This window comes from Salvia hispanica, chromosome 3 (genome assembly GCF_023119035.1).
Source record: "Salvia hispanica cultivar TCC Black 2014 chromosome 3, UniMelb_Shisp_WGS_1.0, whole genome shotgun sequence".
Lineage (NCBI taxonomy): Eukaryota > Viridiplantae > Streptophyta > Magnoliopsida > Lamiales > Lamiaceae > Salvia > Salvia hispanica.
Genome location: NC_062967.1, coordinates 34,911,270 through 34,936,748, shown reverse-complemented (window position 1 = coordinate 34,936,748; position 25,479 = coordinate 34,911,270). Strand labels below are relative to the sequence as shown.

At 39.4% G+C, this 25,479-nt stretch overlaps 5 protein-coding genes across 7 annotated transcripts; 3 read left to right on the top strand and 2 right to left on the bottom strand.

Annotated features, from left to right (window-relative positions):
* The first annotated feature begins 1,649 nt into the window (after window positions 1–1,649).
* Window positions 1,650–5,081, top strand: LOC125214196 (WD repeat-containing protein 74). The gene is made up of 13 exons (XM_048115112.1): window positions 1,650–1,753; window positions 2,148–2,242; window positions 2,330–2,448; window positions 2,622–2,651; window positions 2,763–2,887; window positions 2,986–3,165; window positions 3,256–3,319; window positions 3,414–3,521; window positions 3,645–3,798; window positions 4,050–4,139; window positions 4,362–4,417; window positions 4,617–4,674; window positions 4,766–5,081. Exons 2-13 carry the CDS (start codon window positions 2,161–2,163, stop codon window positions 4,897–4,899), a joined length of 1,200 nt encoding a protein of 399 aa, XP_047971069.1. The 5' UTR covers window positions 1,650–1,753; window positions 2,148–2,160; the 3' UTR covers window positions 4,900–5,081.
* A 796-nt stretch (window positions 5,082–5,877) lies between these two features.
* Window positions 5,878–9,847, top strand: LOC125209961 (uncharacterized membrane protein At3g27390-like). The gene is made up of 9 exons (XM_048109538.1): window positions 5,878–6,221; window positions 7,051–7,159; window positions 7,225–7,417; window positions 7,495–7,631; window positions 8,064–8,335; window positions 8,389–8,512; window positions 8,601–8,995; window positions 9,092–9,335; window positions 9,427–9,847. Exons 1-9 carry the CDS (start codon window positions 6,128–6,130, stop codon window positions 9,845–9,847), a joined length of 1,989 nt encoding a protein of 662 aa, XP_047965495.1. The 5' UTR covers window positions 5,878–6,127.
* A 5,053-nt stretch (window positions 9,848–14,900) lies between these two features.
* On the bottom strand, window positions 14,901–16,247 carry LOC125214202 (protein NOI4-like). Its single transcript, XM_048115119.1, has 3 exons — window positions 16,175–16,247; window positions 15,641–15,838; window positions 14,901–15,353 (listed from the first exon to the last, which is right to left on the bottom strand). The coding sequence occupies exons 1-3, from the start codon at window positions 16,181–16,183 to the stop codon at window positions 15,330–15,332; spliced, it is 231 nt and encodes a 76-aa protein (XP_047971076.1). The 5' UTR covers window positions 16,184–16,247; the 3' UTR covers window positions 14,901–15,329.
* Window positions 16,248–18,059: 1,812 nt separating this feature from the next.
* Window positions 18,060–20,333, top strand: LOC125214198 (succinate dehydrogenase [ubiquinone] iron-sulfur subunit 2, mitochondrial-like). Its single transcript, XM_048115114.1, has 2 exons — window positions 18,060–18,703; window positions 19,920–20,333. The coding sequence occupies exons 1-2, from the start codon at window positions 18,060–18,062 to the stop codon at window positions 20,089–20,091; spliced, it is 816 nt and encodes a 271-aa protein (XP_047971071.1). The 3' UTR covers window positions 20,092–20,333.
* Window positions 20,334–20,693: 360 nt separating this feature from the next.
* On the bottom strand, window positions 20,694–25,040 carry LOC125214194 (putative receptor-like protein kinase At5g39000). Of its 3 annotated transcripts, none has more exons than XM_048115105.1 (7): window positions 24,917–25,040; window positions 22,340–24,832; window positions 21,939–22,231; window positions 21,697–21,832; window positions 21,430–21,572; window positions 21,231–21,354; window positions 20,694–21,153 (listed from the first exon to the last, which is right to left on the bottom strand). In XM_048115105.1, exons 2-7 carry the CDS (start codon window positions 24,243–24,245, stop codon window positions 20,834–20,836), a joined length of 2,922 nt encoding a protein of 973 aa, XP_047971062.1. In that variant the 5' UTR covers window positions 24,246–24,832; window positions 24,917–25,040; the 3' UTR covers window positions 20,694–20,833. The 3 variants fall into 3 exon arrangements, with proteins under 3 accessions (XP_047971062.1, XP_047971061.1, XP_047971060.1); XM_048115104.1 differs by lacking the exon at window positions 24,917–25,040 and having other exon boundaries at window positions 22,340–22,508; window positions 22,620–24,910; XM_048115103.1 differs by lacking the exon at window positions 24,917–25,040 and having other exon boundaries at window positions 22,340–24,910.
* Between the last annotated feature and the right edge of the window lie 439 nt (window positions 25,041–25,479).

The window sequence follows — 25,479 nt, the reverse complement described above, 5'->3', positions numbered from 1 at the left end:
CAATTATTTCATAATCCCATATTTGAAAGGAAGTTGTGTGTGATATGTAGTCAGGAAAATACTATGTGGATAAAATGTTCGATTATTTAAACAACGTTGTTTCATACACAGTCATATGTCACGTCATTGATGGAACAAAAAAAAAAAGTTACTGCTTTTAATCAAAGTTAACGTTTTAGATTAGACACAATTTTTAGCAAAAAAATAAAATTGAAAGTCATTTAGAAACACAAACCGTGTACTTGTGCTAAAATATTTATGTAAGTTTTGATATTTTTAATACACTATGTTGGTATCAGAAAAACCATGAAAATTGTTGTTATAATAAATTGAAGATCTTACTCATTTGTTGATATTTTATTTATTGTTTATCGAAATCTATAAAATTTAATCACATCACCTATTTTAACATCTAATGTGTGGAATTTGTCTTAGTTATGTATTAATATTTAATACAATGCATTATAACATGATACATGGAAATTAAATATAATTAATAAATTTGACATAGGTGAGACATGAAGCACATGGAATTGTAGGGGTGGTGGTTAGTGAGCCGCTTTTGCTTGATTAACGGCCCAATTACTATCCATACCCAACAAACCTACATAAATTTCTTGATCAACATAATGTTGCACCAAGAATTGAATACTAGAGCATCTAATTATGAAATAACATGAATCATTCAAGAAAGCCAAATAAAAATATTACACACAAAGAAGATTAAGGGTCTTGTCCCACAAGTGACAACCCCACTTGTATATTAGGTTTTAAGGGACTAATGATTCTTGTGTGGCTTAAAAATTTGAGAAGACATGTTTGGGATTTGAGTTACGATCTGCTATGTCATCTCCCTTAAAGCCTATATACATTGCTCTATTTTGAGCACAAATCATGTCGGCCAATTTGCCATTAAATATTGTATTGATAAGGAATTAGGCCTAACATCATATTTCAAAAGTGTCCTGAATCGAGAAATCCCTTAGATAATATTCAAAACGGGGTCATGTTCTATTTTGCATTTGAGGAAAAATAAAACATACTGTAGTTTGTAATATAAATTTGATGAGTATTTATATGCATAACCTATTTGAGTCAAACGAATTTATCGGCCCAACTTATGCTATTCAATGAACACTTTAGGGTGGACTCTTGCACTACTAATTTCTTCATAAAAGTAATAGCTAATAATTTTTTAAAAGGCTTTAAAAATCAATACTATCAACTAATTATAATGTCTCTTTTTTATTAATATACTAACATAAATTTAAAGATTGTGTTACAATAGCCTCGATTTCAAAACCTTTAGCGTGCTTTTACACGCTACAAAGTGTAAGCGCACTTAGCTCTTCAACTTGTAAATCTAAGCTTGAATCATGTTTATATATCGAAAGTATAGCTACTTATGGAATCATTATTGGATCAAATAGTCATAACTTGTAAAAACCCAAATTATTATTAAGTCACCATCTTAGGAGTACTAGAAAATTAATTAGATATATCAAACATCGATAAAAATAATTGGTGAATGTAAAAGGGAGCCTCAATTTCATGTCTCCCAAAAGCCCAATAACACTACCAAATCCAGCCCATTTAATTATTGAATTAAAACAACAAAACCTAAAATTAAATAAATTCAATAAAATTTCCTCTCACTTCTCTCTCTCAATTTCCGGCGAGCACCATTACCGCCGCCGCCGTCTTCTCAGCCTCTGCTCAATAACACCAATAAGCCTTCGACATTGTTCATCAGGTCAATTTCTTCTTCTTCTGAATATTTTTGCTTAGCGATGCCCTAAATTCATTGGAATTTTTAACTTGACAGTGAAAAAATTGAAAGGAAGAGATGAGTGATAAATTCATACAATAAAATTGTTTTTTTGGAGCTCAAATTATAGTACTCCTATGTTGGCTTCTATATAGAGATAAAAATTGTGACTATTTTCATTGAACTTTCTTAGCTAGCGAAAATTGTTATGTGAGAAATTCAGCTAATGTTGTAGAAGATGAATGAGCTTGGAAATTTTTAGGTGTGGACAAAATTGAGATTGAAGCATTATTAGTACTTGCAGTTGTAAATGAATTCCAAAACTTAAATATATGAAAATAATTTGTTGATTTGGACGGCCTCTCTGAGTACTGATTAGATTTGGAAGAGTTATGCCGCGTACAACGACAGTCGAGAGTTCCGGCTGCCCTCCGCTTCGAGCCTTAACCTGTGATGCTCTCGGCCTCATCAAAGGTAAACACGAGCCGACGTCTCTTGTTTGTTATTCGAGTTTTGTGCTGAAATTGGTTGATATCCTGATTCGATTTTTTTGTCACACAGTTGTAGAGGCCCGTGGGGGGCAGAATGGAGATGCTGCTAAAGTGGTGGAACGATGGGGCGAGCCGGACGCCTCCAAATGTGTGCTTTCAGCTTCAATTCTTGATCGAGAGTCTCATCCGGTAACTACTTTTTGACCTCTTTGGTTGTTGGTGTTAGGTTTTGATTAGAAACGAAAGCTACGCTTAGTTTACACGCATTTGTTAAAACTAATCAACAATGATGATAATATATTTCGTCATATCTTCTAATCATTCTGTCACTTGTATTGCATGGAAATGTGCAAATCTTGCAGCTGATCGGTATTGCAAGGAAATCCGGATCTGTAAGTTTTTATTATTCTGCTTCTGGAGAACCGTTTGTGATCGATGTATTGCATACTGAGATTTTATGTGATTCACCAACATAAGTAATAAGTAATGTCTCTACATCTCAGGTTGAAATTATTAGTGCTATAAATGGGGATCTTCAAGTTCAAATTCCGGATCTATGTCAGCCTGAGGATGATTCCATTGTTGGAGTGCATTTGTTGCAAAAGCATAAATCAGACTCGTCATCTAGGTATTGGGGTTATAGTGAATGTTAATGGGTCCACCCCGATTCTTTTTCCGTGGTTTCCTTCTAATAATTACCTCATGAGAAATCAACTCTCGACTTAGGTCATGCGCATTGCTCGCCTCTACAACTAAAGGACACGTGAGAATGGAATCTGTTAAATTAGGCAAAACTCCAGAAAAATCTGTTCGTGACCCTTCTCCAACAGTGTGGAATGTATGTGGATCGGGTAATATTTTGTACTCAAAAGTGAGTGAAGATGAAAACCATGCCTTGTTCGGAGGGTAAGCTTCTCTTTTTGAGTTTCCAATCCTAAAAGCGAAATGAGTAGTTGGTCGTTTACAGTACGTTTTGTCATTTTTTATGTAACACAGGAAGGGTGTTGAAGTTAACTTATGGGATCTTCACAAACAAGAGAAGATCTGGACTGCGAAATCCGTAAGCATCAAGTTATCCGTTTCCAGTATGATTGGGGAGATAGGCCCGATTGTTTAAATTAAACATATTAACGGTTTGATTTATCTTTGTGTAGCCCCCTAAAGACAGCCTTGGAATTTTCACACCAACTTGGTTTACATGTGCAACCTTTTTGAGTAAAGACGATCATAGAAAATTTGTTGCCGGGACCAACTCTCATCAGGTATTTAAGCCATGCATCAACTGTTTTATTTTTAAAATTTGTTGACGGGACCAAGCTTTGTTCTAGCACATAAGAAAAGGAAACCTATGTTGATAACCTGAACGAAGTTTATTAATCTGGCAGGTTCGGCTCTATGATATCTCTGCTCAGAGAAGGCCTGTGATTTCAATTGATTTCAGAGAAACCGCCATTAAGGCTGTTTCCGAAGATATCGATGGAAACACAATATATGTAGGAAATGGCTCAGGCGACCTTGCTACCTTTGATATTCGTACAGGTACTTTAAGTAAATTGGCAATATAACAATGAGTTCTGTAATCTCTATATATCTACGTTTCTAAACATTCAATTTTTACTTTAGTTAAAGATTATTTTTTTGCATAATGTTGCTCTTCTATATGTACATGATTCATTTTTCTTCTTATTTTGAGTTTTGACTAGTTGTCTATGTGAAACAACGTTTATGCAATTTTATAGACATATGGTGGTGTCATTTTTCTAATTTTATCTTTATTCAATATGTTTTAGGGAAACTTCTTGGATGCTTCATCGGGAAATGTGCCGGAAGTATAAGAGCCATTGCTAGGCACCCTGAGCTACCTGTGGTTGCGTCCTGTGGTGAGTATTTGTTCTTCCACGTCCCAGTTAGGCACCGATGTTATTTTAAATTTGTGGAGATTAAGTTCTCCTCGGATCCCTTATAGCTCAAAAACTTAATACTCATAATCCTATTGTACTTTTCTTTTATTCTTGTTTAATTCATGTAAAAAAAATCTTGGAGCTTGTATCGTCCTATATCCTGGAGATATCGTTGACCTGGATCTTTGGCTCTTGTGTTAGGGCTTGATAGCTACTTGCGAATTTGGGATGTACAGACGCGACAGCTTCTCTCAGCGGTATGTTCGTGTTATGATTAGTAAAGAAAATGCTCTGTAACGGATTCTGAGAATAAGAATTTCAATTTTCACGTATCTTGTGACGGGATAGAAAAATTGCATGTGCTGCCATCCGTGCTCGAAATGTTTTCATCTATAGCTTATGACATTACATTTAATTTGATACCGGGCTAACTGTTAAGCTTTGAACTGATTGCAGGTTTACTTAAAACAACATCTCACAAGTGTTGTCTTCGATTCCCATTTTCGTAGCGAAGGTCTGTACTGAACTTCTCCTTTCTCTTCCTTTTGCGTTTTACAATGAAGCTCGTTACTCCCAAGTTCGAAGTGGTTAACATTTTTCTGCAGCTCCCGCACCACAAGTCGAAACTGCAGCAGAAGAAGATAAAGCAGAAGCAACACCAGTGAAACGGAAGAAGGAGCATCGCGGAACTAAGAAGGCGAAATCAAAGAGTAGCAAGAGGTCGAAGCACGATGATTGAGATGTTTCTGACATTCCATCAAGGATAAGTTTTGACACCAGATTTTGATGTTGTAGTAAATTTTTGGTATTGTTATGCATTTCCTTTTATTTGTAGAAGTCATCATCTCTGCGGAGCTGATATTAGTGAATTCAGACCTAATTTTATGAGAAATTTTTGTATTTATAAAACAATTTCAGTCACATCACAAAAATCTAAGCTTTATTTGCAACATATTATCAAAATCCATTGAAAACTATAAAAAAGTTCTACTACAAGTATTAAACATAAAAAAACTACAGATAAATGAGCTCTTAAAACAACCCAAAAACTGAAGATATAGAATCATAAGAATCAATCAACTTATATGAAGTCATTTTTCTCTGATATTTTCTTCTCTTTGCAAATAATATCAATTTGCCTTCGAATTCTTGAAATAAAACAAAAGAAAGTTGTGTCGAACGAATAAATGGACTAAGGAAATTCTTGCTCACATTGGACGATTTATATTTATATGCATCATGGTCTCGATTTATCGAAACTATATTTTCCTGCCAAAACTGTGCCAGGTGGCATCCAAAAAACTGTCACTTTATATATTGATAGATGATAGATGCTTGCTTACGTTGAAAGCAATTAACAATATTATATTAATTTTTAATTGAATCTCACCAATTTGTGTTATTATTACACAGACTATAAAATATAATTATGAAATCAATTTTATTAAACATTCTTATATCAGCAATTTTGAAAATATATTTATTATACAATGCAAGCTTTTAATATTATGTTTTTGATAATCTTATGCACCACTCATATCGACATGGGATAATCGTAATGTGATGTACCGAATACGGTAAAATATTTTGTTTTGATCAATTAATTTAACAAAAGTCAAAAGTTTATCTTGTCACATCAAAATATACTTATTACTTATTAAGTTGATGATCAATTTCAAAATCTTACTAAAAGAAAAGCTTTTCCAATATTCTTTGCTTCCAAACAACAGCAGAAAACTGCTGTCACAATCTGGAGGGAATTTCCCTGCAGCAGTCCGACAGTTTTCAAGAACCAATTTTTATACTAACATATCACCATTTTCATCTCTTCTTTGCCATTTTCAAAGTTTTTTGTGCTTAGGTTCTGAAATTGGGCAACTCAAGAGGGAAAAAAGCTGTCTTTTATGAAAAAAATCTCTTATTTTGGAGCAGTTTTGGTTGGATTTGATTAAAGATCCTAGAGAGAAATGGAACCCCCGATGGGGTTGTGGGCTTCTTTGTGGAGTTTCATACGTTTCTTGCCTTTCTTCATTGGCCTTCTAATTCTGGGAGTTCTCAAAGGTGGAGTATTTCCTTTTTTTTTTTGTTGCTTGATTTAGGCAGTTGTAGTTCCTTCTTTTTTTTGGAATGTTGGTAACATTTGTGTTTTGTAATGATGGCATGATTGTTCATCAATAAATGCCTAATTTGGGAGTTATTTAAGAGTTAGATGAAATGGGAAGTTGTGAACAGAATTAGAGATGGATGTAATGTGCATTTTAGTGAGACAATATGAGAATTTCCCATTTGAGAACTATGGATATATTTCACTTTGTTGGGTAATTCATACAGAGTGTGATTGAATATATGCATGTTTGTTGAATTTAGGTAGTTGTAGTTCCTTTCATATAGGTTGATGTTGGCAACAATTTGCCCGGGTTTGCCGTGTGTGCAGTAGGTGTGTACTACTCTCTCCATCCGCCGTTAAATGTCTTATTTTGACTCGACACTAGTTTTAAGAAATGTAAATGAAAGTGAATGGGAGAGCGTTAGTCGAAATTTAGGTATACTTTTATATATCAGTCTTATAATAAAGTTGTGAGCAAGATGCGTTAGGGAAATGTGGGGTCCACAGCCAAAATAGTTGTAAAAGTGAAATGATAGCATAATTGCATAATTGTTCTTCAAGAAATGCCTAATGTTTCAGTTAGATTCACCACTGGTTTTATGCTTGAGAAATGGTGGTATTTTAGTGTTAGATGAAATGGAAGTTTTGAACAGAAGGCATTTTGTGATTCTCCATTTGGGAACTGTTGTGGATTTATTTCGCTTTGGTGGGTGATTTTTCGAGTGGAAATTGCATCTATGTTTCAAGAAATGGATCCCTTGCTGATTCCGTTTGTTGTCTCAGGTATTATGATGTTCCCGGTGGTGTTTCTTGTTATGACGTTTGGCATCTCTGTGATAATACTCGGTCTTTTGCCTATTCACTGCTTTCATACCTATTATTGCGTTTTGAGGTACGTTCATACTAACGTCGTAGTTCATACACTGAGACCAAACTGATGCATCCCTGCTATTGCAGCACGAAACAATTTGGTCCCGGTTTGAAGCTCGTGCTGTGCATTTGCATTCCCATCTTTGTAATAGCATGGCCCCCCGTTGGAATTGCCTGTGCCGTCTTTGGTGGTGCAGCGTACGGCCTGCTTGCACCAATGTTTGCCACGTTCCAGGCAATCGAGGAAGGGAAAACGGACAAATTCTATCACTGTATTTACGTGAGTGAATCTCTCCATGTTGAAGTAATGCTCCTGTTTTCCCCTCGTGGCTTCGAATTATGACTTTTACTTTGCAGGATGGAATTTGTAGCACTCTGAAAGGAAGCTTCACTATTATCCGAGACTTCTTAGATGTTTGTTTCTTTTCTTATTTCTCGATTATGGATGAGCTACGACGTCAAGGACCTGCAGAGGGGAAACACTATGAGATCAGGTCTGCTTTTTTTCGATGCTGTTAAAAATCGCGTCTTGAAAATGTTGACAAATGACAGGTTCATTAACTTAATACTCCCTTCGTATTTTAAGAAATATGGAGGAAAGCGGATGGAAAACGTTAGTAGAATGTGGGTCCCGCATTTATATAGTATTGATAGTTTTATAATGGAACGTGAGTGTAATGATTTAGCAGATTTAGTCCTCGTCAGGAACTCTTTGATAAAAATCGGTTGCAGATGCAATTAATATGAGTTGTATATCGTGAAGTTGCTCTACTCGAGATTCCGAATATTGGTATTGGTACTCATGTTAGATAATAAAAATGATCTACGAACTTGCAACAAGATTTTGTAGAACGCAAGGAGGCACATAATATCATTCTTTCGGTAATGTCTCATGTAGTTCGTTGAATTTCTGCTCTATATCGCAGGTTGATTTACGTTCCCCAAGCTCTAATAGCTGGGGTGCTCGGTGCATTTGTCGATTTTCCCGTGATCTCAATCATAGCTCTGTGTAAGAGCCCTTACATGCTTTTCAAGGGCTGGCATCGTTTGTTTCACGATTGCATCGGACGTGAAGGACCATTCTTGGAGACTATTTGCGTGCCATTCGCTGGTCTGGCCATTCTACTCTGGCCGTTGGCGGTTGTAGGGGCCGTGTTGGGCTCCATGGTGTCGAGCATCTTCTTGGGCGCTTACGTGAAATTCCCTTTGAACGCGCAACTTACTTTTTTCGAACGAAATCTCATCATGTTTGTTATATCAATTTTCAGGAGAGGTCTTTCTGGTATGGATTGTGTTACATTGTTGCTTCGGTTTCTATTTACGACGAATACAGCAACGATATCCTCGACATGCCCGAAGGGTCCTGCTTTCCTAGGTTCCGACATCTGTGACTTAGCATCGTTTCATAATCGATTATCGAATGTCCAAAACTAATTCTTTCTTGTTTATGGGAATTCGTACAGACCGCGTTATACAAAGAAATCGAAGATGCCTCCATCGCACACTAACTCGTCCACTTCTATTTCACGGCCGAGTTCTTTCAAAAAGGCGCCCTCACGAACGAGCTCTCTAATGCCACCTATGGTCGAGTTGAAGCCTCTCGAGGTATATTTTTGGTACAGTTTGAGAATCGTAAAACGAGAAATTACTAACTTTCGGTCTTATGATGCCTTGTTTGAGGAGTGCCGGCGTCAGGGTGGAGTGATGGCTTCGGAAGGGATAATAACCTTAAAAGATATCGAGGATGACAAGAACGACAAATCTGGTGGTGGAGTGCTAAGCGTTGGCTTACCTGCCTATTGCATTCTTCAAGCACTTCTACGCTCAGCAAAAGCTGACATAACTGGCATATTGCTAAGTAAGCGATCCATCTATGTTTTTTGGACCTTTTTCCTTTCTGTTCGAGAAAATACAAGACATATAACGGATTTTGGCCTTGTTGCTGTTGATGCAGGCGACAACGTGACTGAAATATCTTCATCGAATAGGCCCTCAGACAAGTTTTTCGAGTGGTTTCTTAATCCGCTCATAATCATCAAAGACCAGATCAAAGCCGACAAACTTTCTGAGGAAGAGGAGCAATACCTTGGCAAGTTGGTTTTACTGAGTGGAGATCCGGTAAGGTTGAAGAACTCGACTATTGGCTCAGTTCCTCAATCCGAGATTAGACAAGCCGAACTTGATGCTATTGCTCGAAGGTAAAGATTATATAGTCCAAAATTCTTTGAAAGCTGTTAGACTCTGTTATTGTGTTACTTCTGATTCTTGTTCTGCTGCGTGCTTTTGAAGACTACGGGGAATCACTAAATCTATAACAAGATATCCAACGTTTAGACGTCGTTTTGATGATAGCACAAAGTGCATTCTTGACGAGCTTGCTAGGAAGAACGAAGATAGCGGAAAATCTGGATACAAGAAAGACTCGGTGATGGAAGTGAAGAAAGGAGATTACAAGGAGTGCAACTCGAGCCGGCCCAACTTCTTTTCCAACACGGGCAACACCATCTACACTCTTAACCGGACCGGTTTTTTCTACTTCATTAGCGGCTCGACCGGCCACTGCGAGATGGGGCAGCATATGATCGTGTTGGTCGTGGCACAGGATGGCTCTGATGGAGCCTCCCGTGCTTCGGATTCGGATTCAAACACAATCAAAGTTTTTTCTTCATTTGGATTTCTTGTCTTTTTATTTCTTTTCTCATTAGCTTAGTATTTAAGTTAGGGTATTATTAATGTTTATTTCTGTATGCTTCTTATTCATTCAAAAAACTGTACAAGGACTAGAGCTTATATAGACTAGGTTATCTCTATACATGGTAAACCTAATTTACATTTATTTGCATTCTAACTATGGTATGATTTGATTCCATATATTGTGCTCCTGATCTTTCGTGATCTCGCGTGATTTCTTTCCAACACTCCCCCTCAAGTTAAGTAACGGGATTCCCGATACTTAACTTGCCTAGTACCTCTTGAAACAACTTTGAGTTCACCGCCTTAGTCAGAAAATCCGCTAGTTGATCTTCGGACTTGACATATGGCATCTCAACTATCTTTGCTTCGATGTTCTCCTTTATGAAGTGCCTATCCACTTCCACATGTTTGGTTCGATCTACCGGATTTTCCGAGATGCTGATTGCCGTCTTGTTATCACAAAAGAGTCTGCATGGTTGGATTGGGCGAAGATCTAACTCGCTCATGAGTTTCCTTAGCCATAATATCTCTGTCAACCCACTTCTAATTCATCGAAATTCTTCCTCTGCACTAGAGAGTGCCACCACTTTCTGTTTCTTGCTCCTCCACGTAACAAGGTTACCTCCGACAAAGGTAAAATATCCGGCGGTTGACTTCCTGTCGTTCGGGTTCCCTGCCCAGTCGGCATCAGTAAATCCATGTATCTCCATGTGATTGTGTTTCTCAAATATGAGCCCGTGCTCAGCTGTCCCCTTCAAATACCCTTCAAATACCGAATAATTCTCAAGACTGCCTCCCAGTGTTCTTCTTGAGGTGCATGCATAAATTGACTCACCACTCCTACATCATAGGCAATGTCCGGCCTTGTGTGAGAAAGGTAGATCAATTTCCCAACTAGTCTATGATATCTTCCTCTATCTGTCGGTTTAGCTCCTTCCTTTATTTGTAATCCATGATTCTGAACCATCAGGGTGTCTGCTGGCTTGCAGTCTAGCATCCCAATCTCAGCTAGCAAGTCCAACACATACTTCCTCTGATTTATAAATATCCCCTTCTTCGAACTTAGGACTTCTATTCCCAGAAAATACTTCAAAAAACCCAAGTCTTTCATCTCAAATTCTTGAAACAAGTTCTTCAGCTCAGCTATCTCATCTGTATCATCTCCTGTAATGATCATGTCGTCGACATATATAATGAGGCACGTGATGTTACCATCTTTCTTCTTTAAGAACAGAGTGTGGTCGGAAATGCTTTGTTTGTACCCATATTTTTTCATCACTTCGGTGAATCTTCCGAACCATGCACGTGGGGACTGCTTTAGCCCGTACAATGTCTTCTTCAGTTGGCAGATTTCCCCATCTTGAAATTCTTCTGTGAATCCAGGCGGAGGTTCCATATAAACTGGCTTTGGCAACTCTCCATGAAGAAAGGCATTGGTCACGTCAAACTGATGAAGCGGCCAATCCTTATTTGCGGCAATCGAGAACAGAACTCTCACGGTGTTGATCTTTGCCACTGGAGAAAAGGTCTCATCATAGTCTATGCCATATGTCTGGGTGTACCCCTTTGCCACAAGTCGGGCTTTGTATCGTTCTATAGTACCATCTGGCCTTCTCTTAATAGTGAACACCCATCTGCACCCAACAGTCCTCACTCCTTCGGGTAGCTTCCCTTTTACCCACGTATTATTCTTCATTAACGCCTTCATCTCAGTAAACATAGCTTCTCTCCAGTGCTTAATCTTCATAGCTTCCTCGGCTGACTGTGGAATCTCTTCCTCCTCATACAATGCAGCCTCAAATGCTCGGGCCATTTTGGTTAAATTCCCTTGCACAAAATTTGCCACCCCATAGCGACTCTTCTTGCCAATCTTTTCTGGGGAGTATCGTTTCGGTGGTACTCCCCTTGTACTCCGATAGGGAAGTGTATATCGTCCTGTGTCTCCATCAATAACATTTTCCTCCTCTCGCGGTTCTGTGTCAACAGAGTCAGTGGAAACCGGTATAGAGCTGGGATCGGGTTCAGGAATTACCTCGGATATCGTCGGAGGAGAATTCTGAGGTGGATGAGCTGACTCTTGTGGTGAGACCTGCTCGGCGGTAGTGACAGCGGGTTCTGGTGGGTCCTCAATCGAAGAGTTTGGAATTGGCACAACCCAACTTAGATAGTCCACTGTACTACTTGGATCACTCTCCCCCTGACTACTAAGGTGGGATTGGTGGTAAAAGAATTCGGTTTCCAAAAAATTGCAATTCATAGTGGTAGTGACTTTTTGGTAAGAGGATCATAACATCGGTAACCCTTTTGGTTCAGCCCGTACCCTACGAAGACACATTTGGTAGCACAAGGTGATAGTTTGGATATTTCATGTTTTGGGATATGGACGTAAACAGTACATCCAAAGACTTTGGGTGAGAGATTTAGGTGTTATGGAATTTTGGCTAATTTGGATAGGGTATCAAGTAGGGTTTTCATGCGAAGGATTTTAGTTGGGAGGCGGTTTATAAGGTAGATAGAGGTAGCAATGGCTTCGGGCCAGAAATGTTTCGGGACTTTGGATTCGATCATTAGGGCTCGAGTTATTTCAAGAATGGTTCGGTTTTTTCTCTCGGCAACCCCGTTTTGTTCAGGTGTATAGGCACGGGAGGTTTGGTGGATTATTCCTTTTTCTTTGCAGAATCGGGTCATGGTATTGGTAACAAATTCTCTTCCATTGTCGGACCTAAGGGTTTTAATGCTAGTGTGGAACTGTGTTTGGATTAATTTGAGAAAGGAGACGAATCTATCGAAAATTTCAGACTTATGTTTTAAAAAATAAATCCATGTCATTCTAGTGCAATCATCAACAAATATCACAAAATATCTAAACCCATTTCCACCAACAATTGGGGCAGGTCCCCACACATCCGAATGTACTAAAGAAAATATGGAATTCATTCTAGTATTTGTAGGTTTAAACGACTGTCTGTGGCTCTTGGCCAAAACACAAGTTTCACAAGCAAAATTAGCAGGAATAGAAATGTTCGGATAAAGAAGTTTAAAATAACCAGGAGAAGGGTGTCCTAGTCTTCGGTGCCAGAGCCAAGTCTCTTGTTTCGTGGATCCGTGAGCCAGCATCGCACTACCAGTTTGAGCTATCTCGTCCACGTAGTAGAGTCCATGCTTCTCAGTGCCACGCCCAAGAATCCTCCTTGTCTGAATATCCTGCAAGATACAAAAATCCGGATGCATTAGGAGAGTACAATTCAATTCCTTGGTTACATGACTAATTGACATCAGCCGTTGAGATAATGTGGGAACATATAGACAATTCTTAAGACGAAGTGTAGGAGATATCTCAATAGTCCCGGAACCCACAACAGTAATTAAATCCCCATTAGCAGTCCGAATATATGTCTTAGCAACTTCATCATTAAAATCAACAAAATCACTCTTTTCCGGAGTCATAGTATCAGTCGCACCACAATCAAATATCCATCCTCTCGTACGTGTATCAGATATATTTTGGACATGAAATGCAGCGGAAATATTGTATAGGGGTGCAAAAGAATTTTCAGACACATAAATGGGGTCAATTTCATATTTTAGAGAGTCAGGGGTGCATTTAATCAAGGGATGGGGTCTATTTTCTAAATTATCAAACTGATGGGGGTGTAATTGCAATTTTCGAGTTTTTCTAGGGTTTGGTTTAAAACCAAACCCTTTACCTCCTTGAAGCGGCGTCGCTGTTCCATTCTCCGTTTGCCCGGCGAAATTTCTGATGCCCCGCACGCCGCCGCCGCTGGGCTGACCTTCCTGGTGGTTTCCCGATCTGACCCCGACCGTCTCCCTGGGGTTTCCACCATCTCCTCCTCGCGATTGTCCGCCGCTGCTTACTCCAGCGGCGAATTTCGCCTGAGCTTGTGCGGCTCTCGCCTTCCGTCGCTCCTCCCACCAATCTGGGTATCCAATCGCTTAAAACAGGTGTTCCATCTGTGTTTTTGTTTTCCACAATGGGAACACCACAATTTCGACGTATCTGGGCGGTCTCCCGGTCGGCTGTTGGTGGCGGTGGGGCGCGGCGATGGTCCATTCCGGTGCGGCGGTCAATTTCTCTGTGCAGCAAATCCATGTCCAATATCCCCAAGTGATGAATCGGCGTTACTGCCGTCGGCGTCTATGGTGGGTGCGGCGGATGTTGGTGGCATGATTCGACGTCGAGCCGCCTCCGTCTTCACCCACCCGTAGGCTGCCGCTACTGATGGGTATGGCTCCTCCTTCAAGATCTCTCGCCGGATTACATCATACTCCTGGTTTAGTCCCGTTAAGAACTTGATCAATCTCTTCTCGTTTGAATGTACTCTGTATTGATCTACTCCTTTGTCGCAGCAAGTCACAGGCTGCTTTTGGCAGCGATCAATCTCCACCCATAGTCCGTGGAGTTTGCGGTAATATGTCTCTAAGTCGAGGTTTCCTTGTCTGATTGCGATTACTTTATCTTCCAGATGGTAGATGAGATATTTGTCCGCCTTGCTCTCGAATGTTACAGCGAGGCTATCCCACAATGCTTTTGATGTTTGGTGATGGGCAAAATCAGCGATTATGTCGTTCTCAATGTTGTCGACGATCCAGGAGAACACCACCAGGTCGTTCTCCTCCCACTCATCGAACCCTCTGCTCCCTGACTCCGGAGGATCGTTCTTGATGTAGGAGTACGCCCCTCGGCCTCCGATCTTCACCTTGATCAGCCTTGACCATAAGGGGTAGTTCTTTCCATTCAACTTGAATGCTATGGTGATGCCCTTGCTGTTTCTCAAGCTTTTCTGTTCTGGATTCAGTTTGGTATCTTCCTCTGTATCTGACATAATTCTGTGTAGGATTCGGTCAGTTTGCTGGTTTGATTTTGGCTAAAAAAGGTCAGGAATTGGTATATCGGCTATGATGAAATTTTTCTGAGCCAGGATCGTTACTGCTCTGAGGCCATATTAGAAATCGGCAGAATGATTCAATCTTATTCATTCAAAAAACTGTACAAGGACTAGAGCTTATATAGACTAGGTTATCTCTATACATGGTAAACCTAATTTACATTTATTTGCATTCTAACTATGGTATGATTTGATTCCATATATTGTGCTCCTGATCTTTCGTGATCTCGCGTGATTTCTTTCCAACACCTTTTCTATTACGAATTTCATAAATTCCCCCTTTCAAAGGAGGAGACGTATAAATCGTGAAGAAAAAACTAGTCAATAGACTCACTACTCATTATAAAAAAAATGTTACATGTGTATATATAACATCCTAACAAAAATATCTATGTATCTACCCTTTATCTGATGATCCAATATATATTTTTTTTCTAAATATCAATAGTGGTTCCTCATTTACTTCTCTGATTGCGCCAACTCGAACATCTGATCGATCGGAAGATAATCGTACAAAGCCAAGCTCTCGAGTTTAAGTTTTCTATATTACATTTGTAGTTTCATTCACACTATGGCATCGGCATTGGCATTTCAAAAACAACAAAGCCACTTTTTCTGCACAATATTGGAATATATTCAAAAATCAAAATCACTTACGTAAAGACATGTATAATTCCGAAATTTATGCTCCTATGTTTGTGATTATACATCTCATTTTGCTCTATTACTTGTCTTGTTGCACTTTTACGATATAAATGACTCACACCCTCTTAACTTTTTTGACGCAATTCTCCACATTTCTTCTCAAAAAGTAAGACATGTATAATCACAGACAAAGAGAGCAATAAGGTTAAAGTTTCATTATTGGAACTAGAGTTATATGCAATTTGGGAGGAAAGAACCTTGTTAGGGTCATATTGGGTCGATGACCGCGATTGCGTTCGAGCCAGTTCCTTGTTGGGCTGGCCTTGACCTCCGCTGGGGGTGTTGCCCTTCTTTTCATCCCTAGCCTTGGCAAAGATGACCGTAAATCCATCGGCTGAGGCAGGGTTGTTCACGTCCCACTCACCATATTTTGGTAACGGCTTACCCTTTTCGCTCTGCCATAATTAAATTCTCATATTTCATTTTATCAATATCATGTCATCTCAGATAATATTATGTGAGGAAAAATAACATGAAATTCGATCAAATTCCGAAATATGAATTTATTTGCAATTCATCAAATAACATCGTTTTTGTATGAACAGACGTTCACGTTTTATGAAAAAGCATTAGAGGATCACTGTGAACAAATCCAAACTTCATGTTTGCATGATGAAATATGAAATCAATCCCCTCTTATCTTTTTATTTCCAATAATCAAATTCACACACACATGAATGCATGAAATGGATAAAAATCAAGTTTTGATTATCAAGATTGGAAGAGCTTACAGACGTCATGAAGGATGGGTGCCGAAATTGCAGAAAAATGAAAATGGAGAGAGAACTATAAGAGAAAAGAAAACACACACACATATAAATAGAGTGTGTGGTTATATGATTTTAATACACACGAATTAACACAATTCACCTAAATAAAAGCCGAGCGTTATTAAGTGGGTAATCATCTAAGTAATAAATGGCCCTCCATTTTCTAATGTTCTCATTCCTCTTGTATAAATCATTCAAAATAAATGAAAGAAAACCACGTTCAGAAAACAAATCCGAAACTTAGACTCAAATCTGAAACTTTTGACCTCGACATTAAGGTGTCTTCTTTGACGTCTAGAGGTGGAGTGCATTTTCAAGGTCTAAACATTACTTAGTCGAATTTCATAATCTCTTTTATAGATATTGCGGGAGTTATACCTATGTAATTTGCAAGCTATTGAATCGAAAATGCCATAACAATGAGGAGCCCTCAGGCTCGAAAGTGTTCGTTTGCTCAACTTGTTTCCCAGACTCCAATTGAACTCATCCGAGAGGATGTGAAATAGAGAGAGAGAGAATTAAGAGAGTAAAACGTAAGAAATAGAGAGACGAGAGCAAAAAGAGCACAGATGAGGGGGCATAATGCATAAAGCTCTGGTTGTTGGTTGGGCGAGCTCGATGGCCCTATTCTTGATCCAATGTGGAGACAAGGTACGTTCTATATACCCTCCGTGACTTGTTTAGGAATGCATCTCTTGAATACTTGGACCAAGGAATCCTTCGAACTGCACCAAAAGAGCCAAAGACTAACTAAATGTAACAGACGACGAAACACAACTCAGTTTGTAATACGTTTATCTTTGGCAAAAAAGGAAATAACAAACACGTCAAAGAAGTAAATGATTCTTGTTCACAGGGTTACAAATTGAAGTGTTGGCAGATTGCCATTTAACAAACAAGTCTGAACACTGCATTATTGAACACTTCACAGAATCTGGACATTTCTCCTTTCTTTGACACTACCTTTTCATCTGCAAAATCCAACACAAACACACACATATCACATGTTAATCTTGGGGGTTTCCATCTGTATTGTGTGCAAAAAAAGTAACTGCAACAATTCATATGTCGAAACATAATCAAGAAAAAAGGAGACGACATACAAAAACTAGCTCCAACAACCAAAAAGTTGCTGCATAGGAGTTGGATACAGACAATTGGGGGGGAGGGGAACGTCAATTCGAATAAAATAGCACAATCACAGATTTCTTTTCATTTCCTAATTCTTTTTATGTTCTAATTCTTCTCGCTTATGCTCTCCTTTCGTTTCGGTTGGGATGGACATGGAACCAGGGAAAAAAAATGAAGGCATGGAGAAGTGATGTTTACATGACTCAAGACAGTAGAGAAAGGGTGCAAGGAAGTAACACAATGTTAATCGTTACCTATAAGCCAAACTCTGTAGTGCTAGGAAGAAAATATCAGATGTATTCCTTTAAACGAATCCTAATTCAGTATCTTTATTTGCATTTACAAGCTTTCTTGTATGTAAAACATAATCATGAAATAAATACCCAGACTTCATGTAGAACCATTATAATGCAGGAGAGGTGAAGTTCAAAAAGCTATAATTAGGAATTTTCCAATAAAACTAAAAGAATTAAGGATATCCATGATAAACAGGAAACAGGTTAGTCTTCCCAAATCCGAAAAAGAATAAGCACAAAATTAGATAACATCAAATCAAACACCTTCATGAGAAAAATGATACTAGCAGATCTATTGAACCCCCTTCTTTTCTTACCACACAATATCTTAGAAGCACGAAACATTGCAGAGCGATCAATTAAAGGATATTAAATCGAGCCCACATCGAGTCCACCGAGTAATTTTATGCACCACATCAATGGCGATTGGATTGGTTCGACGAGCGATAGCAAGGGTTCCGGCTTTGTCACTGGCGGCCAGAGCTTTCATCTACAGAGAACACGCATCGGAGGCGGCGAAACCTAGCTCCACCCCCAAAACCTTCCAAATCTACCGATGGAATCCGGATACGCCTCAGAAGCCCGACCTCCAGAACTACGAAATCGACCTCAAGGAGTGTGGCCCCATGGTCCTCGACGCCCTAATTAAGATTAAGAACGAGGTCGATCCAACCCTAACCTTCCGCCGCTCCTGCCGCGAGGGGATCTGCGGTTCCTGCGCGATGAACATCGACGGCCGGAACGGTCTCGCCTGTCTCACCAAGATAGAATCCGGCGGGGACGCGACTATGATCACGCCGCTTCCGCACATGTTCGTGATTAAGGATCTGGTGGTCGACATGACGAATTTCTACAACCAGTATAAGTCGATTGAGCCGTGGTTGAAGCGGAAGAGTCCGCCGGAGAATCCGGGGAAGGAGAATCTGCAGAGCAAGGAGGATCGGAAGAAGCTGGATGGGATGTATGAGTGCATTCTGTGTGCTTGCTGTAGCACATCGTGCCCTAGCTACTGGTGGAATCCGGAGTCTTACTTGGGCCCCGCAGCGCTTCTCCATGCCAACAGGTATCTAATTTCGTGTTGCTGTTGTCAGATTTTGAGATGTGTGATTATGTATGTGAAATTGGGGAGAAGTAATTGTTCCTTTGATGATTCTTATCATGAATATTGTTGGTCTGATATGTTGATTGAGGGAAAGTGTAACTCTGTTAAGGTCTTGACTCTTGATGTTGTGAGTTAGGAAAATTGTGTTCATCTTCAATGCAACACTATTGTCGTGTTATTCGTTTAATGTTACAGAATCAATGGTAGCTAGTTCAAGTTCGGATAAAATTTGTTGTTACATTATCAATATTATTGCCTGTTGTCCTACCTAAGAAGCTACATGTAGTTAGTTACTCTAAGGAGTTGTTTACTTTCCGAGAATTAGGACAGATGAAAATAGTATAGGCTCATCTTCAACAGAACACTACAGTCATGTTATTCGTTTGATGCCACGGAATCATTGGAAGCTAGTTCAGGTTTGGAAAGCATTCACGAATGGGTTGTTACATTATCAACATTATTGCCTGCTGTCCTACCTAAGATGCTACATGCAGTTAGTTACTCTAAGGAGTCGCTTACTTTTGAGGATTAGGATAGATGAAAATAGTACAAGCTAATCCATAAACTAAGATGGATTGGGACTTTGGGTATCCTAAGGCTCTGAATAATCATTTAAGCTAATTTTGCTTGATTCATGTTACGTTGAAATGGTAGGATTGCATCAATCGTAGCATGAAAAGTAAACGCCTTCTACCTTATTACCTCTCATAAACTATTGAACTTTTTAATAATGGTAAATGACATTATTGCAAATGTTTCCTGTCGCACTAAATCATCTTAGCATACATGCAAATTCGTGAGTAGTGTGTTCTTTCTAAACAATCTATGGCTGTAGTTTTAGGCAGTTTGCTTGGGTTAATGTTCCGTTGAAATATTAGGATGGTGTCAATATATATACGCAATTATGAAGTCTATCAATCATCAGAAGTAAATGTCTTCTAAACCTTCTTATCTCTCTCATAACTTTGAAACATGGTAAACAATATTCTTGCAAATGTTTCCTTTCGTAATATAGTTCCCACAAGTTTGTTTGTGTAGCTAAATCAACTTAGCATACATCCAAATTCACGAGTAGTGTGTTCTCCTAAACAATAGTATATGGCTGTAAAGAATTTGACTAGTAGTAATTGAGCCAATTCTGTGATGATTTATATTGTTGGTGATGATGGTTGTGCAGATGGATAATGGACAGTCGAGATGAATATACAAAGGAGCGGCTGGATGCCATTAACGATGAGTTCAAGCTGTATCGGTGCCATACAATCTTAAATTGTGCTAAAGCTTGCCCCAAGGGACTCAATCCTGGTATGCAAATCCAGAACATCAAGAGACTCGAGCGCACAAACTAGCTCTTCGGATTCTTGGATGCTTGATTGATTCATCAAGTTGAATAATCAATCTATTTTTTTGTAATTTTCAACTACTCTACCCTTCTGAATTAGTATACCGTTTCCAAAATAATGTGCTTTGGGAAATTGGGCTTATAGTTGTGAATTGTTGGTTTAATCGCAGCTCGAGTGGCCCGGCCCGGCCTACAACTGCGGAGGGCTGTAGATGGTTTATTTGTGAGCAAAGTTTTATTTGGTTTTAATCTCCTTTTTCAATATTTATGTAGTACACTTTTCAAGTAGCAATCATAAAAAGATATATAGATATATGTGTTGTGATTATTTCTCCTAAACTTGGGTTATTTTTGAACATTGCCTCGAGTTGTAACACCTTTGTCTCTACTTTATTCTCTTTCTCTTATTTTACTCCCTCTACTTCACACCTAAAATAAAGTTATATAAATTCCCGTGCCGCCCAAGGAAGGGGTCATCTTCCTTGGGACAGAGGGAGTAATTTCTAAGAAATTGATGGCTGTGATGAAATTGGATATACTTAATTGATTGCTATTTGATTTGTGCTTTCTATACATTTGTTATGTGCTACTATATTTATCCTTGTAGGCTTCTATCACTAATCAATCTGTGACATTTTAACAAATTTTAAGTAATTCACATTGCAAAGCTTATACATAGGTATGACTCACTCTAATAATTGCCACAATAACAAATTTCAACAGAGCACATACATAGGTATACTCTTCTTCTAGTCTCTCATTTTGGCAGAATCAATTCCTTCCAGTGTGTGCACTATCTCCTGCATAGAGGGTCTACTCTTGGGGTCAGGTTTAAGGCAATTAAAGGCAACCTTACATAGTTGCATTGCTGAGTTAGTCGGATATGCTCCCTCTAAACGGATATCCATCACTTTCTTTAACTTCTTCCTATAGGATAAATATGGCCTCATCCAATCAACAAGATGATGTTGTCTATGAGGGCGTTGTTTGTCGATTGAGCGCAGCCCTGTCAGCATCTCTAATAACACCACACCAAAGCCATATACATCACTCTTCACATACAAGTGCCCTGCAAAAGTAAGCAACTCATTATAATGTGATGATTACGACCTCTGTTGGGATATATGCGAGTTGGCCATATTTTACCTGTGGCGATATATTCGGGAGCAGCGTAACCATATGTTCCCATAATCCGTGTCGTAACATGGGAATTATCAGCTGATGGACCCAACTTTGCTAACCCAAAGTCAGATAGCTTCGCTTCGTATGACTGCGGACAAATCACTTGAGCTTAATCAAAGTGGAAACGAATTGGTCTAAACTTGAAAGGCAGAAGTCAACTTACTCCATCAAGCAATATGTTGGATGGCTTCAAGTCCCTACAGATAACTTGTTTTTCAGACATGTGCAAGAACGCCAAGCCATGAGCTGTTCCAATCAATATCTTAAGCCTAATGTCCCATGGAAGTGGAGGAACATTCATGCTCCCTAACCAAGGAGAACTCTATAAGTAAACTATATAGCACTAGGTTCTAGGAGAGAATGTGTACCTCTAATGTGAAGCAACATGAGAAGATATGATGATAGCAAATGAAATGAATTAAAGCCTTACTTGTAAATAGATGGCTTTCCAAGCTGCCTTTGGCCATGAATTCATACACAAGTAGTAGCTCCATTCCCTCATGGCAGTAGCCCAAGAGCTTCACCAGATTGGGATGAGAAAGTTTTCCAAGGATACTCACCTCGGACTGCAAAAGGTACACATCATCCATTCCCAGTCTCATACAAATATGATCAAGCTAAGCTATGCTAAGCAGAGTATAGGTGAAAACAATTCTATTGTTTGTACTGTACCTGCCACTCATAAAACCCTTGCATACTTTCAGAACCCAACTTCTTGACAGCAATTATGGTTGTTTCAGCGTTGTCTCTGTCAACCAGCCACCCCTTGTAAACCGTGCCAAAACCTCCATCTCCCAGGACCAAATCATTTCTGAAATTGTGAGTCGCGACCTTGAGTTCTGTTAAGCTGAAAACCCTCATATTGGGCTCGGCCAGCATCTTCCACTCCGGACTGGGACTAAAAATAATCTCATCATTTCTCTCAGAATTGCCACCCGATATGCCTTTTGTATTTGCTATTGGAGCTGCAAATATATAGCGAGAAAAATGAACGGCCAGAAATCCTGTTATATCAACGAACAAGTCCATATGGGAACCAAAAAACCATCCATCAAGCTACTACCAAAACATACCTGATACTGAGGTTCCAACCATATGCATTTTGTTTGTGGGCTTCCTGGTCTTCCAAAAACCATTCAACTGCCGAAGTTTTTGTGATATCTGAAGTTTTTGTGATATCAGATGCATCATGGATTTCCTTCCACTTTGTCTTCTAGAACTGACTACTGATCTGTTAATTTGCTGACTTGAAAGAAAAGTAACAGTTTTCACTTTCGCCGTTGATTTCGGTTTAGTCGATAAGATAGTTCTATCATTATCATTACTTGGCATGGCAACAGTAATAATTCTTACCTCAGGAGCCAAGGATGTCGCATTCTCCATCTGAGGCAAGGCATCAACAATATCGGGTTTCTCATTTGGTACCATAAGATTCATGTTCTTCTTCTGATATTTATCAGTAGATGAATACGAATTCTCGCCTCTAGTCCCCTCATTTGGACCCATAGATTCTGCCTTGTCCTGCTGCTGAAGTGCAAGCTCAAGTTTCATGACAACGTGACCTATTGCTGGACGATTTTTTGGTACATCATGCAGGCATCTTTTTGAAACCTTCACAAACGTCTTCAGGCTATCTGGTGATACTTCACTTACTAGACTTGAATGTACAATGTGGTCAACCTGTCCCTTACTAATTTTATCTATAGCCCATTTAGTCAGACAAAACTTATCTTCTTCATCACATCGCTCCAGCGCTCTTCTCCCACACAGCACTTCCAACAACACCACACCAAAAGAATACGTGTCACTATTTTTTGTTGGTTTATGCGTTTCACAGTAATTCGGGTCCAAATATCCTCGTGTGCCTCTAACTAGTGTGCTATTTTGGATCTGAGATCCACTGCCAAATCCGGTCTTAGCTAAGCCAAAATCTGAGATTTTAGCCACAAAGTTCTCATCAAGCAAAATGTTTGAAGATTTCACATCTCGATGTATGATCCCAAGGCCTGTGTGAAGATAATCTAGTGCTCGGCCAGCTCCAATGCAGATCTTAAGTCGTTGCTTCCAAGAGAGACGATAAAAATCTTTGTTTTCTCTGGCTAGTTTGTAGAGATGGTCAGCCAATGTCCCATTGGGCATATACTCATAAACAAGAATCATTTCCTTTTGCTCACAGCAGTATCCAATGAGAGAAACCAGATTCACATGTCGCAGCTCAGAAAGAATTTCGACCTCTGACCAAAATTGTTGCTCCCCTTGACTGGAGCGTTGTTTCAACCGCTTTATGGCTACAATCTCTCTCCCATTATCCATGAACCCTCTGAGAACATCCCCAAATCCACCCCTTCCAACAATATTTCTGCTGTGGAAGTTGTCTGTTGCTGATTTCATCTCAGCTAGTGAAAAGTGACGACAAGGTCGCTTTACCCTGGCAGATGGCTCGTTTTCATCCTTAGAAGAATCAGTTGCCCACATTTTGTGGACAACGATGTTCACCATTAAAGTAAACACCACAGTTGCAATAGCATTTCTGTGACCAAGAAGAGATTGTAATAGAGTTGGGGCAGAGTATGACAGCGAATCTCCTGGTGGAAGCAGAGGATTGGGAGAGGCAAGACTGAGGTCATGGTTGCTTAACTTGAACACTTCAAATCCTTCAATCGGGCCTCGTCTAGCCACCAATTCACTACGAGAATGCAGAGAGATAGAGATTCTTTGCTTAGACTCACTCTTCTTCCCTTGCACCATCACTATGTAGTTATACCAAAGAACACTCCGATTCCCCGACTGTTCGACCATGTCAACACTAGTCAAGGCAACCTTGCCATCAATCATAAGAACAAAATCCATCCCAATCCCTACATCAAACAAGTGAACCCTCACCAAATACCTAAATCCTACATCAACAAACACTCTCCAGGTGAGATCACTACCCTTGTTTCCATTTCCTTTAAGAATCGATGCCCATACCCCGAACATATCATGCCCAAACGAGATATCACCCCACTTTATATTGTGATGATAAACCCTCTCAAGCGCAGTAGCATTGTTCACATAGATTACAGACTTTTCCCCAATCACATCAACTCCACTATCCCCACCGTGACAGTATGAAACGGTGGAAGGCACCGGTATAACCTCAATTCGATTAACGAAAGCATAATTACTATACCTAGATTGGCTAGTCTCGGGAGAGAACACTAAATCGAAGGTTTGATTTCCATTTTCATCCACAATTACGCAAAATTCCTTAGCAATAACATTAACAGAAAGCGCACGAGCAGTTATTGAGGCACTGAAATTAGCAAGCAGCGTGAAAGGACCGAATTCAACGGTGAAGAAATCGCCGGAGCTTTCGAATCCGCGGTAGGCGGCGGGAAGGAAGTGCAATCGGATGAATTTCTGACCTGGAGCGAGGTGAAAGGAGTAGGAAAATCGAGAGCGGGAGATCCGCGCAGTGGCGTAGGGAATCGGATCCGCGGCGGTCGTCGCAGCTGTCGACGCCGTTGATGAGCCTTCCGGTGCATCGTCTTCGCCGCAGTTGATGGAGATGTGATCGGCGGCGCCTGCAGAAGCGAAGAGGAAGCTGAGAAGAAGTACAAAACAGTGCATTTGCATGAATGTAATTCTCAATCGAAATCGGAAATTACCATGGGAAGAAGAAGAATTGAAATTGAAATTGAAACAGAGGTCAACACAAGTAAGCGGATTGTCTTCACAAAAGTGTGCATGATTGATCTGAATATGTGGTTGATGGAGGCGATGGAGGATTTTCCCATATTCTTTTTTCTTTTATTTTGAAGATCAATAATGATTGTACAGTTATCACTTTGATCATTGTTTATGTAAACGGGGTTTATGTTTTTATATTTTAATTGCCTAGAAAAAATATTGCGTACCCTCCCCCCAATGCATGCAGTTTGATCAGCCAGTGGCAGCTTGACACGTGGTTATCAATTTTTTTAGAATTTTTAAAAATAAAATATGATGATTTGTGTTTTTTTCTAAACGTTAAATTTTGCCCTTTCTAAATTTTAGTTGAAATTATACACCCTCTTTTATCCCATTACAAATAAAATGTTTTCTTTTTTAGTTTATCTCATTAAAAATAAAATGTTTCAAACATCTTTATCTCTACTTTTTCATCTCTTTTACTTTACTCTCTCTATATTAACTCACAAAACACTACATAAAAATATGTGTCAATTCCCAA

What these genes read in the sequence shown, in the direction of transcription:
- LOC125214196 (XM_048115112.1), top strand. Translation starts at nt 2,161, where the DNA reads ATGCCGCGTACAACGACAGTCGAGAGTTCCGGCTGCCCTCCGCTTCGA. An exon ending in TTGCAAGGAAATCCGGATCT is followed by an intron (nt 2,652 to 2,762) that starts GTAAGTTTTTAT and finishes TCTACATCTCAG; the next exon opens with GTTGAAATTATTAGTGCTAT. An exon ending in TTCCCATTTTCGTAGCGAAG is followed by an intron (nt 4,675 to 4,765) that starts GTCTGTACTGAA and finishes ATTTTTCTGCAG; the next exon opens with CTCCCGCACCACAAGTCGAA.
- LOC125209961 (XM_048109538.1), top strand. Translation starts at nt 6,128, where the DNA reads ATGGAACCCCCGATGGGGTTGTGGGCTTCTTTGTGGAGTTTCATACGT. An exon ending in AATTCTGGGAGTTCTCAAAG is followed by an intron (nt 6,222 to 7,050) that starts GTGGAGTATTTC and finishes TTGTTGTCTCAG; the next exon opens with GTATTATGATGTTCCCGGTG. An exon ending in CATAACTGGCATATTGCTAA is followed by an intron (nt 8,996 to 9,091) that starts GTAAGCGATCCA and finishes CTGTTGATGCAG; the next exon opens with GCGACAACGTGACTGAAATA.
- LOC125214202 (XM_048115119.1), bottom strand. An exon ending in CCCAATATGACCCTAACAAG is followed by an intron (nt 15,354 to 15,640) that starts GTTCTTTCCTCC and finishes AATATTGTGCAG; the next exon opens with AAAAAGTGGCTTTGTTGTTT.
- LOC125214198 (XM_048115114.1), top strand. Translation starts at nt 18,060, where the DNA reads ATGGCGATTGGATTGGTTCGACGAGCGATAGCAAGGGTTCCGGCTTTG. An exon ending in GCGCTTCTCCATGCCAACAG is followed by an intron (nt 18,704 to 19,919) that starts GTATCTAATTTC and finishes ATGGTTGTGCAG; the next exon opens with ATGGATAATGGACAGTCGAG.
- LOC125214194 (XM_048115103.1), bottom strand. Translation starts at nt 24,884, where the DNA reads ATGCAAATGCACTGTTTTGTACTTCTTCTCAGCTTCCTCTTCGCTTCT. An exon ending in GGAAAGCCATCTATTTACAA is followed by an intron (nt 21,573 to 21,696) that starts GTAAGGCTTTAA and finishes CTCCTTGGTTAG; the next exon opens with GGAGCATGAATGTTCCTCCA. An exon ending in TCCCGAATATATCGCCACAG is followed by an intron (nt 21,154 to 21,230) that starts GTAAAATATGGC and finishes TTACTTTTGCAG; the next exon opens with GGCACTTGTATGTGAAGAGT.